The sequence below is a fragment of the Alosa sapidissima genome, chromosome 16 (genome assembly GCF_018492685.1).
Source record: "Alosa sapidissima isolate fAloSap1 chromosome 16, fAloSap1.pri, whole genome shotgun sequence".
Taxonomy (NCBI): Eukaryota; Metazoa; Chordata; class Actinopteri; order Clupeiformes; family Clupeidae; genus Alosa; species Alosa sapidissima.
In genome coordinates, this window is record NC_055972.1 from 20,710,264 (window position 1) to 20,722,974 (window position 12,711).

Consider the following 12,711-nt stretch of genomic DNA (forward strand, 5'->3'; position numbering starts at 1 on the left):
TTAGTCATTTGCGTGTGTGTTGTGTGGTGTGTTTTTTTGTGTGTGTGTGTGTGTTGAAGTGGATGAAAAGCAGTCCCCCTCTCTGACACTCAGATAGACATCCTTGTATCAGTGACTCAGTATTCCGACACAGAGCACCACATAGATCAGTTTCCAGCAGTCATTTCTTTTTCCTGTCTTTTGATTTGTTCTGACAGCCATTTGTTTTTCCTTGGTTGTGGATAAAAGTGCATTTCTTTCTATTCTTGAACTCCGCCAGACACCCCCCCCCCCCCCCATCACCACCATCAATATTTCTCTCCAAAACACTGCTGATAAGATGGGAGTATTACACACAGTTTCCTTTGGAAACTTATTGAGCCATGCAAAGCCCAAGGCAGAGTGTGCCAAAATTCTCTGGGGTAAATCAAGTTAAAGATCTGATATCGCTGACAGACAGGCCTCCACACCAGAGATCACCATATTGTTTGTTTTTTATTTATTTATTTATTTACCACACAGAAATAACCACATGATGTGCTGATACATCAGCCCTCAATAGAATTCAGTCACATTGGGACATTTGCCCATTTCCCCAACCACTTGAAGTGCTTGTTGTTCATCCGGATGTGATCAGCTGGTGTGTGTGTGTGTGTGTGTGTGTGTGTGTGTGTGTTTGGGTCCATTGGGATAATAGTACATTGTGCTCAAAGCTGTAAACACTTCTGCTGTGATTGATGGTTGATGCTGGCGTCGGCCCCACTCTCGCTGCTCCTCTCGAACGCTCCCCCGCGGGGTCACCACGGTGATGGCAGGCCAGCGAGTGCCGGGCGGTGGTTGGCACGGCGACAGGCAGGAAATGGCCCTCGCTTCCTTATTGCTGCAAACAGGATGTCGGCGTGTAAACTGTTGACATAGGATGCCTGGAGCAGTGGAAGGGTCTGGCAGGCTTCCAGGACAGAAACAGAGAAAGCGAGTGATTCTCTGTGTGTGTGTGTGTGTGTGTGTGTGTGAGTGTGCGAGTGTATTCTCGCTGCTGAATGGTTCAAAGCCCAGCTCCGTCTGTCTGTCCATCTGTTTGTCTGCAAACAGGACACCCTCTGTCCTCCCTGGCTGGCCTCCTCTCCTCTCCTCTCTGCTTGTCTCTTTTAGATCTCTTTTCCCCTCAGCGCCGCTCTCGCTCTCTCCTCTTGTGATCACAGTCTTGATCTCATGTCTCTGTAACTGCAGCGCCAGACTTTGCACTCCAGGTCTGCGCTGTTGTTGGGTATGTGGTCAAGGCCTGGTGTGGACACTTGTGGAACTGTGAAGCCCCTCAGTTGTGTCCACCATATGTCTTTCGTGATGCTTGAGGTTGATCGACCTCAGCACCCTAGTTTACCACGACCCTCTGGAGTATTTATGCTTCACTTAAGGGAAGAAGAGAGATAGACTTCTCTGCATAGTCTGTCTGCCTCTTCACCCCCTCCATGTTTGGATACTGTCTGTCCACTAGCCACTTTTACCACTGTCTTTCTGCCTCACTGTTTGCGTGCTATATTAGCACATTAGCACATGTGCATAACCCCTCTCTCCATGCCACAGCCGAACTGTGGCCACACTTATACCTTTTCTTAAAATAGTTAAATATATAGACTTTACTTTATTTCTGCATTGTTGCACTGTTGGACTTACTTATTTGCACTATCACCATGACCACTATCACCATTGCACTATCACCATGACACACAGAGCACCTTACCTTACCTTACTATGCACAGAGAATCACAGGCTCAGTCCCTGCCTCAGTCATTGCAAGCGCCTCTGATTGATTAATCACCACTATGTGGATACTGTTTTTAGAATTGATTTAGATTAAGTGTTAGTTAGTATAATTTGTATTTTGGTATATTTAGCGTATTCTTTATCTTCTACTGTCCTTATTGCTTAGTTGTGTTTTTATATTATATACTTTAATTACTCTTTCTGCTGTTAAAGCAACACCAAAGAACTGTTCCTCTGTCACACGCATGCTAATTGTTTATCGAGCACTGGCTTTGTAAATAACGATGTCAGAAAAGGTAGAATATGTTGCATGATTTTATGAAAGTACAATGTATTGCGACATCAGATGCAAGTCAAATTTGTAGTTTCTTATGTCTCATTCCATCGAACTGGCAAACTTACATAGTGCGGTTATAGCCGATAGAGGGCCGCGAAGCGAATGCAGAAGTGCCGTTCACCCTGTTACGAGTTGATTAACCACTGAAACGATTTTGGAAACATTATTTTAAGGTACAAAAAACTCTTTGGTGTTGCTTTAAAGAATGTGTTTGTGTTGTCTGTATGCTGCTGAGACCTTGAATTTCCCCTGGGGATCAATAAAGTATCTATCTATCTATCTATCTATCTTTACTGAGCATGTGCAGTTAGAGGAACTCAGTGCTGTTGATGTCATGGCAGTGGCAGGAAAAAAAAGAGGGGGGGGGGGGGGGGTCCCGGGGGTTTGCGGAGGTATTAGGAAGGAAAATGGCTTCCGGATGTTCAAGAGTGTTTCCCATTGCCCTGTGAATGGCCGAGGCGGTGATCGAGTGAGTTTCACATAAATGAGCGAACAAGCGCACGTTCACGCTCGGCGGTCTACCCCTTCCAGCGATCGGAAACCCACCCTCCACGCCCACAAACCGCCTCCACATGGCACAGTGCTGTGCCCAACCCCCCCGCCAGAAACAACACAGAAGAGCACAAGCTTAAGAAGCCACTAATTGAATTAGACTTGAACTGATGAAGCACGCCTAGTCAGTTCTCTTTCTCTCTCTCTTTCTCTCTTTCTCTCTCTCTTTCTCTCTTCTCTCTCTCTCTCTCTCTCTCTCTCTCTCTCTCTCTCTCTCTCTCTGGAACTGCTTTGTGACCTGCTTGCGTCAGGAGTGGGACCTTCAGGGTAGAAGGGAGGGATTAACAGTTTGAATGTTTTTGGCGTAATCTCTCATTTCCACCCGTTTCAGCTGTGTTTGTGGGGTGTTTGTTGCTGCCGCCGCTGTTTGTTTTGGAAAAGCTGCACGGGGTTTTTTTTTGTGGCCCTGGCTGTTTAAAAGGGTTTTTTTAATTCATACAAACGCCTCTAAAGAAAACAAATTGAATCAGCTGGTTGAGTCACATCCTCTGTATTTCTCTTTCCATTCCTCCTTCTCTTTGCCTCTCTTTCATTCTCTTCTTTACTACCCTTTCCCCTCACCACTCCATCCTCCTCCTCTCTCTCTCTCTCCCTCTCTCTTCCTCTCTCTCTCCCTCTCTCCCTCAGGTGTGGGAGCAGATCCCAGCAGGCCTCCGTGTCGGAAGGCCAAGGAGCTCCGTAAGGAGCGGCGCATGCAGAAGGAGCAGAGACGGCAGCAGGAGGCCGGGGACTCTGCCACCTCCTCCTCCTCCTCCTCAGTGCCCGCTCCAGCTCCTGCCCCTGCTCCCACCACGGCCAACCAGACCAAGTCCCTGGAGGAGTTCCTATCCGAGACAACTCCTGACTCCCCTCTGCACCGCTTGGAGGTGAGAATGCTGTGTGTGTGTGTGTGTGTGTGTGTGTGTGTGTGTGTGTGTGTGTGTCTGTGTCTGTGTGTTTCTCTGGGGTCCTTCATGTGCTACCAAACTGCAAGTCGTCCATGGACGTTGTTGCTGATGTTGCCGCTAACCCAGGCCAACTCCTTTATCATAATGAGCAGGAACTGGCAGGAAGTCCGTGTTTGGACAAGCTGGCCGAGGTGCCCAAACACATCCAGCGAGCACACAGGAACTTCATGAATCATTCTAATTCCATTGCTCCTCCACCTCCCTGCACCTGCCCAGCTTATCAGCCGCGCTGACCTGAGGTGTGCTGCGCTCTTATCTATAGGTGGAGGAGCGGGCAGCGGATGCTTGCCCGGAATCGAAAAAAAGGATGACCTCATTCACCGGCCCCAAGAGGCTGTGCGTAACCATGCCATGGGCGCAGTGCAGCCGCGGCAACAGCAACAGCGCTTTCCAGTGTTTGTGTCGGATCGTTCCACCGCTCCGCTAATTCAATTGGAAGCTGAAGCCACATAGCCTCTCTCAGAATGAAAACACACACACACACACACACACACATACACATACACTTAAACACACACACACACACACACACACACACACACACACACACACACACACACTGTCTGTTTCACTCTCCCTCCTTTGCCCTGTCTGTTTCCAGACCACTAGGAAAGTGATGTCAGCATTGGTAAGGACGTTAAGCTTTTGGATTCCGACTGGAGACCTGATGAGCGAATGGCAGGATGGCCCTCCACCAGTGGGAAATCCCGAGGGATGAGGCGCTCGCTCTACTCCCAATTAACTTAATTGAACCAGGAACTAATTGGATTGATCTCAATTCTCCAACATTGTCCCATTCAATCTGTGTAAGTGGATCCCAGGCAACCGGGCAAGGTCACCCATCTCTGCTGAAGGTCACAACCAAACCTGAGGACTAATGAAGTTTCCGTGAGGTCTCTTGCTTGTTTCTCTCAGGCCCTCAGGCCTGGACTGGTCCTTTCCTACCTTCCCCCTATCGTACAGTCTGTGCGGTTATCTCATTCTTTTCCCATTTCACGAACATCCGGGGAGGCATGAGGGGGAGTGAAGTGGAGGGAGGTTTGCCACTGATAGGATGACCACTGACTGAAGATACATGGGGGGAAGTGGGAAGAGGGGGTGAGTGACCGCGGGGTAGAATGTTCCGGAGATAGCCGTCCGGCAGCGGTCACCTAATGAGGTGTTTACGGTAGGCCGGCCGGACTGTCGGCCAGCCCACTCTGTCATCCAACGAGCTGTTAAACAGAGGAGGGTCTGGAGTCGGCCTAATAAGAGAGAGAGGGAGAGAGAGAGTGAGAGAGAGAGACAGAAAACTCTTTTTGCCCCACTTCGAGCCATCTAGGGCCTCTCACAGATAAATAAACGGATGTGTGGAATCTTAGCAATAGTTATTCTTTTGATCACAGCTGTGCGTGTGTGGCCATTTCAAAGTCAAATACAATGATCACATATGCACCTATACACATAAGTGTGTGTGTATGTCTGAGGATATCCTTTAGTTCACAGAAATCCTCTGGTGTTGCTTGAATTCGTGTCAGGCAGCATAAATAGTCGTGAAAAATAGATGGACACATGCTGCCCAGCCACAAGAGAACTTAAAAAGTTCCGGGCAGAGGGATACCATCAGGGGGCAGTGTAACCATGTGGTAAAAGTCCACACATGCCCTCTGTTTTGATTTACTTTCTCTCGCTCTCTATTAAAGTTCAGGTTCCCTCCTTCACCCAGGCTCTGGATCGCCTGGCTCTCTCTGTCTCTTTTACTCGCCCTCAAATATGCTGCCATGGCTCTACTATACATTAACAAACAGAGCTAATGTGCTCGGAATCAAAAGCCTTTTCAACACACTGTGATCAAAATGGTTTTTGAAAGAAGAAATGGTTCAGGGATTTCTTTTCCCTTCCCTTAGTGTGTATTTCTCCCACAAGCTTATTATTCTCTCTCTCACACACACACACACACACACACACACACACACACACACACAGGCTGATTTCTGTTCATTTTCTTTTAATTGGATGCCTAAGCTTTTAACATAAACAGTATTAAAACATTCAGTAACCCTAGACGGGGTTTGAAAGTATAAAAATACCAGCGGCCAGCCAATCTTGAGTTGTTGTTGTTCCCCAGCGCAGGTGGACCCCCTTGAACCCCCGGTCACTCTGAGACCGTCTCGAGAGAGTTGCCAGATAAAAAGATTTGTGCGAACCGTTAATTCTTACACGGGACTCTGGCAGCTTTGTCTCCCCCGCACTATGGCCCAGCCAGGCAAGTTATACGAGAGCCCTGATGTGGCCAACCAAAATAAACCCGGGGTTAAATAACCCCCATCGAGCACTTTCCAGAGGACCCAGGAGGAGCAGGAACACAATCCAACCAAAGCCTTAAAAACTAAGAATTTTTTAATTAAGAGGAGGAGAAACCAAATATAAGGGGGGACGCTATCTCTCTCAATTTCGGGGAAATGACAACAATGAGAAATCGCTAATTTTTTTGTGTGTCGGGGAGGTTTTGCTGAGGTGAAACGGTTGACTGTCCACATCCAGCTCCAGGACCTCACAGCTGGTCTTTCCGTTGCCTGAACCATCACACTGGATCGAATGGCATGAGTGTGACCAGAGGAAGTCCAGCGTTTCGCATACATTTACAGCCTTACAGTTTACAGAGTGACTCAGCCTGTGGCTGGTATGGAAGCAGCTACCATGGGTCTGATGTTGAACGCCAAGCTGAACGCTGCAGGAAAAAAACGAAGACCTGTTGCTCACTGGTTCCATGTGTGTTTTCCTCAGCCGCATGTTGTTGTTTTTTTTTTTTTTCATTTCTTACGTCTGTGTATGTGTGTGCTACATCTTATCTTGCCAACTTTCATCTCTCCATGTGGGTTTTTAATCCACGGGATTTTGGTGTGTGTTGTTTCTGTATTTCAGTCTGGGTGGGATTTTAGGTTGGTGGTTGTCACTCACTGAATTCTGTGTTTTAACCCTTTTCCTGCTGCTCCTCTCTTGAAGGTGAGGCTAGTGCGCTCCAGTCCCCCCAGTTCAGAGTTCAAAGCCTCTTTCGACGCCTCTTACCAGTTGTACAAACTCTACCAGATGGCCATTCACAAGGATCCTCCAGACAAGCCCACTGAGAGCCAGGTCAGGGGTCAAGGGTGAGAGTTGAGGGGTCAGCCCCTCAGGGATGAAAATAGAGAGGGGATAGGGCGCTAGAGATTGACTACAAACGCAAAAAATTGAGTGATCATTGAGCTTAGCTGCAGGGTAGCAGAGCGCATCTCTCTGTTTGTGTTTTTGTGTGTGACGAGCGCACGACATTCGATCACCAATCTGACCACAGTCGCCCAAAGAGCAGATGTTTCTGTTGTCCCCCCTCTCTGTTGTCGGACACCTCCGTGAGAATGCAAACTTGGCAAATCTGTCAGCAGCCAGACGGGTACTGAGTCAAGGAAGGAGGGTGAGCCGGAGAGAGAGTGAGAACGGATGGGGAGGTAAACGAGGGTAAACAGTATAGTTGGGGGGGGGGGCGCCAAAGCGGGCAGAAAAACAGCCCCTGCCATGACTTTTTATTGCTGCTGCCTGCGAATGGATGGAGCATGGGATCAGGTGAGACGGCACAGCAGCGGCAGACAGAGTGAGAGAGGAGAGCGGATATGAGGGAAGGGGCGAAAGGAGGGAAAATAACATTAAGGGGAGTGATGTGTGTGTGTGTGTGTGTGTGTGTGTGTGTGTGTGTGTGTGTGGGGGGGGGGGGGGGGGGTGGAGGAGGGGAGGAGGGACTGTGCGTGTATGTGTGAGAGAGAAACAAACAACACATGTGTCTGTGCGTGACTGGCAGTAGATGTGTTTGCATGTATTTACACCTTACAACAGAGAGACTGAATGAGACCAAGAATGTGGTAGAGCAAAGAGTGGTAGGTGTAGGAAGAGAGAAAAGTGCTCCCATACGTCTGGTAGGTGGGCCGAGAGGTGGTGCTGGGTGGGTGGGTGGGAGTGGTGGCCTGGTGTTGCTACAGGTGCCTGTGCTGGCCAGCCAGCCCATTCATCTCCCTCTCCTGCTGTTTGGCTCAGGTACTTCCCCTGCACCTCCAGACTGCACGAGGCTCCCACTCATCAATCTCCCAGGGCCAGCGGTCCCAGCTGCACCAACACCAGCACTGCCATAGCCTCTGCGCTAGCGCCTTTTGTGCTAGCACGCTAGCTAGCCAGACCCAGCGCGGTCACATGTTTATGATTTAGGTGACACCTTGCCCTCCTCCCCTCTCTTCAGCACCTCTCCCAAAAAAATCCATCCCAGCCCCTCATGTGGCCACCATTCCGGGTTATCCGAGCTGTACTAGACCCTTGACAATAAATCTTTGCCGGGCTTTTAACAGCACATTTTCTGGTATGTTAGCACGGCGCTAGCCGTCGTGCTAGCAAAGCTTTAGCCAGATGTTTCTGATTAGTTGTAGTGTAGTCTCCTTGTACGTCTCGCCTTAACCATGCCCGCGTTGTGGCCGTAAATCTCCACTGCAGTATGGGGGCCCAGCTGTGGTGTGCTGGAGTTGTAGGAGCATTTTAGCTTCAGCTTTTTTTTTTCTGTGTCATAGAAACCTTTAATCATGTATATGGACGAGGTTGGGGCACACGGTCATGTTGATTGTGGCTCTGAGTTTTATACCGGTAATGGCCGAGGCCCCTGTTAGTAGAGAGTGCTGTATCTAAAGTCTTTATTGGCTCTGAGTAGTTCTGGTTGCATCTGCTGTTTTTGAAGGTGAACAGATTCTCCTGATGCAGTCAGCTTTTATGTAACTCTGGAAAACTCTGTTTTGACTCGTTCATGGAATATGCCCAGAGGTAGTGTGTGTGTGTGTGTGTGTGTGTGTGTGTGTGTTTGTGAGTGAGTGAGAAGGAGAGTGTCTGTTGTGTATAGTTTTTCCAAAATAACATCATCGCCCCCTTCGGCATTGCTTTTATGATGTGTGTGTGTGTGTGTGTGTGTGTGTGTGTGTGTGTGTGTAACTCCCTTGGTTGAGTATGTTATGAGGTACTGGTCTCGCTGGGTGTAGTTCCCACTCCCTTTTAAAGGGTTCAGTGCTGCTGCTGAACAGTGAACAGTGGCCCCTCAGTAGCTCCCAGAGCTTAGCTGTGATGGTGCGCTAGCCTCACCTTCAGGTTTCCCTTATTTCCTTTGTGGTTGTGGGACTGGAATCGGACTCCTCCACACACACACACACACAAACACAAACACAAACACACACACACACACACACACACACCATTGAATTAACCTGTTGCAAATGAGCTTGGAGGAGTTTAAATTTTAGCCCTGTCGCTTGTCATGGTACATTAATAACCTAATGCTGCTTTTAGTGTGTAGTGTTGTCTAAAACATCTCCATCAATACCCTCTCCCTCTCTCTCTGTCTCTGTCTCTCTCTCTCTCCCTCTCCCTCCCATCCCAACTCCTGTCACTGAATCGCTGCTTCCCCACGACATGCACTAACATCTTCCATCCTCCAAATGTGCACCCTTATACTCCTGTATTTTTACCTTCTCAAACTTTCCATCTACTTCCCTGTTTTGCCATGTCTAACTGCTCTTCCTTTGCCTGCAAACTATTCTGTGAAACCTCTATAACCTCTATAACCTCTTGCCTGTTGGTGCCCTCACTCGACACGATATCTCTTCTGATCTCTTAACTGGTCATGGCTCCATTAATGCAACCCTCTATCACGTCATTCACACTTTTACATCCCAAACGTGTTGCCCACCTCTACCACCATTTTCTCTCCACCCCTTCCTCTCTTCTCTTCCCTCCCGCCTTCCCTCCATCCAAACCCCCTTCCCTGCTCCTCTCTGAAGGTGAGGCTAGTGCCGGTCAGCTTTGAGGATCCTGAGTTTGTGGCGACCTACGAGCGTTCCGCCGCACTGTACTCCAAGTACCAGCAGGCCATTCACGGCGATGACCCGTCTGAGTGTGGTGAGACTGAGGTATGGTTCAGAGGTGACAGGTCAGGGGTCACAATCATGACCCCATTATTACATCACTGTTCACAGGCATTGAAGTTTAGTAAATGAGGACACTTGCTGTAGCACTGTGAGTCATGAACTGGTGTAGTTTCACCCCATTCAGGGTAGCAATGCAGATAAATAATGTATCACAAGAACTAATATAACAGAGGCATTGTAGATCTGAGGAAACAAATTCCTCTTTCTCTCTCTTTCTCTGTCTCTACCTCTCTTCTGTTCTCTCTTTCCCTCTCTCCCTCTCCCTCTCTCCCGTTCTCTCTCTTGCCACCTATGCTGGCAGGCCACTCCCGCTGTTTACAGGGCTATATCATAAATGTGGCATGTGGTCTCTGTGAGGCGCCTCCATCTCATAAAGACTTGAGGAAAGAGGAGAGGTGTGAGGAGCAGAGAGGAGAGGAGAGGAGAGCGAGGAGAAGGCAGAGATGTCCCAGCTCCTGGAAACGCTCAGTAGTCTGAGCAGGCTCTGCAGGAGCGAGGGAGTGAAGAGAGAGGAGAGGAGAGGGGAAGAGAGAGGAGGAGGAGGAGGATTAGGTGTAGAGGAAGGTGCGGAGCCTCAGGAGTATGTGTGTGTTAGGGGGCCTTTGTCCCTCAGGGCTGGAAAAAGCAGCCCAGCCTGCCAATGAATAAATCCTCCTGGTCGTAAAAGCGGCTGAATTAATAGTGAAAAAATAAACCGTCAAGAGTCGGCAGTCTGTCCTAGATTCTTTCCTGGTGCCATAACACGCCTCTATTAATAGTGGCAGAGGTGTGTGTGTGTGTGTGAGAGAGAGAAAGAGAAAGAGAGAGAGAGAGAGAATGTGGGCGCATGTGTGTCCAGGTTCGGCCCTGTTTTATGGCCTGGGTGGTGCAGACAGAGGTGGGGGTGGCCGGAGCCTTGTCACCGTGCCAAGCTGATGCCAAGGGGCTGCCAGGTTGGGCACAGTGGTTTCTTTTCTTGCCCCTGCCACTGTGGGATCATGGGAATCACCCGTCTGGGTTTCCAGATCCCACACGACAGATCCCGAGCCCATTCTTCATCGAGCTTGTCTCCATTTTGGCGGCCGAAGGCGGCCGTAAACACGGTCCACTAGATGCGAGGGGAAGGGCGTTTTGAATTTAAAGGGGAGTCCAGAGCGTCAGGATTCTTAAGCTGTGACCTCTTCCTCCACATGTGTGTATCCTGCTGAAGTTATGAGTCTGTACCGGAAACTGAGAACTGCTCGAAATGAGCTGAAGGTGTGGGGTTGGACAAACATTGGCTCTCTGTCTCTCTCACACACGCACACACACACACAGGCAGGCACACAGACGCACATGCATACACACGCATGTACACACGCACACACATACGCACACACATGCACACACGCGCGCACACACACACAGACACACATGCATACACACGAATGCACACACACACGCGCGCACACACACACAGACGCACATGCATACACAGAGGGCCATTGTTCTTGGAGGAAGCGGATTCTCCCCCTGAGGCTGCTGCTCCTCCGGCCTGACAGAAGGACAGTGCGCTCTCGCGTGCTGCTCGCGTGTCACTCCTGACACCTCCCCACACTCGTCTGTCTGTACCGCTCTCTCTATCTGCCTCTCCCTTTATCTCTTCATCTCCCCATCCCCCTTTCCTCTGATCTCCCCCTCTCTGTCTCACTGCTCTTCTCTCGCTCAGTTCGCCTCTTTGCTTTCCTGTCGTTTTTAATTGTTGTACTACTGTCCTTTTCTGTATTCTCTCTCTCTCTCTCTCTCCCTCTCTCTCTCTCTCTCTCTCTCTCTCTCTCTCTCTCCCTCCCTCTCTCTCTCTCTCTCTCTCCCTCCCTCCCTCTCTCTCTTTCTCTCTCTCTCTCTCTCTCTCTCCCTCTCCCTCTCTCTCTTCCTCTCTTGGCTTGAAGGAATTTATAATTGTGTTGTTGTTGCTGGATGGCTGATGCAACCGCCTCTGACGTCCAGCTCATGTCATATGTGAAAGCTTCTGCTACGCCTGCGAGACTGGCAACATCCACTCCTAAACTACATTCAGAGAAGCTCATTAAAAACTAAGTTGCTAATCTAATACACAACACACACACACACACACACACACACACACACACACACACACACACACACACACACACACACACACAGTGAGTCTTTTACCTCAAAAAGCCCCTCACCTCTTTAGTTGCTTGGTCTTTGTTAACCTCCATGCTAAACCACACATGCACACACACGCACACACATACTTGCACACACACATACACGCAGACAAATATTACAATGCCCCCTCTTGCTCAGGTAATAGATGGAAAGTGTGTTAAAGTGATGATGCTTGTTAGTGTTGGGGATATGCCATGTATATGCATGAGTTAGGAAGTGGAATCACTGGCACACACGATGTGTGTGTGTGTGTGTGTGTGTGTGGAGAGGTATTTATGAATCAATTTGAGATGTCCCAGAGGAAAAGAGGGCGTTTCTGCCCCCACCTGTTTTTTTCCCAGCCAGGCACACAACACACTTGAACTAGGCAACATTTGTGTGTATGGTTAGGTGTGTGCTTCCTTTGCTGCGGAGATGCCAGAATTCCACATTTCTACTCACACATGGTAGTGGCTATGGGTTTTGAAAGATTTACACACAAGCACGCTTGAGCTAATTGGCAGCAGCGATTACCTGAGAGGAACTTTGTGGAGTTCACAAGTTCAATCTTGGTAATATAAGTGCAAATGTGAAATGCAGTGAAATCCTATAACTGCATTCCCCACTAGATGCATTGAACAGTGTGAAACGCAATGAAATCCTATAACTGTATTAACTGTATTCTCTGTTAGATCTGTCGGATAATGTGAAGGCCTTAGTGAAGAAGCTTGGGTGAATGCGAATGAATGGCCCTGCTTAGTTGCCCGTCCAGCTGTGCTCATTGCATCAGGCTCCTCTCCCACAGGGTCTCTCTCTCTCTCTCTTTCTCTCGTGCTCTTGCTCATTCGCTCCCAGACTCTTCTCCCTATTGGGCCCATCCACTTCCTGCCTGGGTCAAGGGTCATTGTTTGTTATTGCAGTGGACATCTTTTTGCAGCTCATGAGTCGATCTCTGGCCATATCTCTCCTCCCAAGGCCTCCATCAATCTCCTCACTATTGAAATTTCAACACTTCACTTTAATGTAGCCTAAT

General features: G+C 48.9%; 1 protein-coding gene across 5 annotated transcripts in view; it reads left to right on the forward strand.

Annotated features, from left to right (window-relative positions):
- LOC121685229 (arginyl-tRNA--protein transferase 1) overlaps nt 1–12,711 on the forward strand; it is a 102,582-nt gene that overhangs the window by 13,773 nt on the left and 76,098 nt on the right. For 3 of the 5 annotated variants that reach the window (XR_006023299.1, XM_042065636.1, XM_042065634.1), the window contains exons 6-7: nt 3,260–3,498; nt 6,565–6,693. Coding sequence is in view for 4 of the 5 variants with exons in the window: in XM_042065636.1 (XP_041921570.1) it covers nt 3,260–3,498; nt 6,565–6,693 (368 nt within the window). In the remaining variant the exon portion in view is untranslated. Of the gene's footprint in view, nt 1–3,259; nt 3,499–6,564; nt 6,694–9,398; nt 9,528–12,711 lie in introns of all 5 variants that reach the window. The other 2 variants (XM_042065637.1, XM_042065635.1) reach the window with 1 other exon arrangement.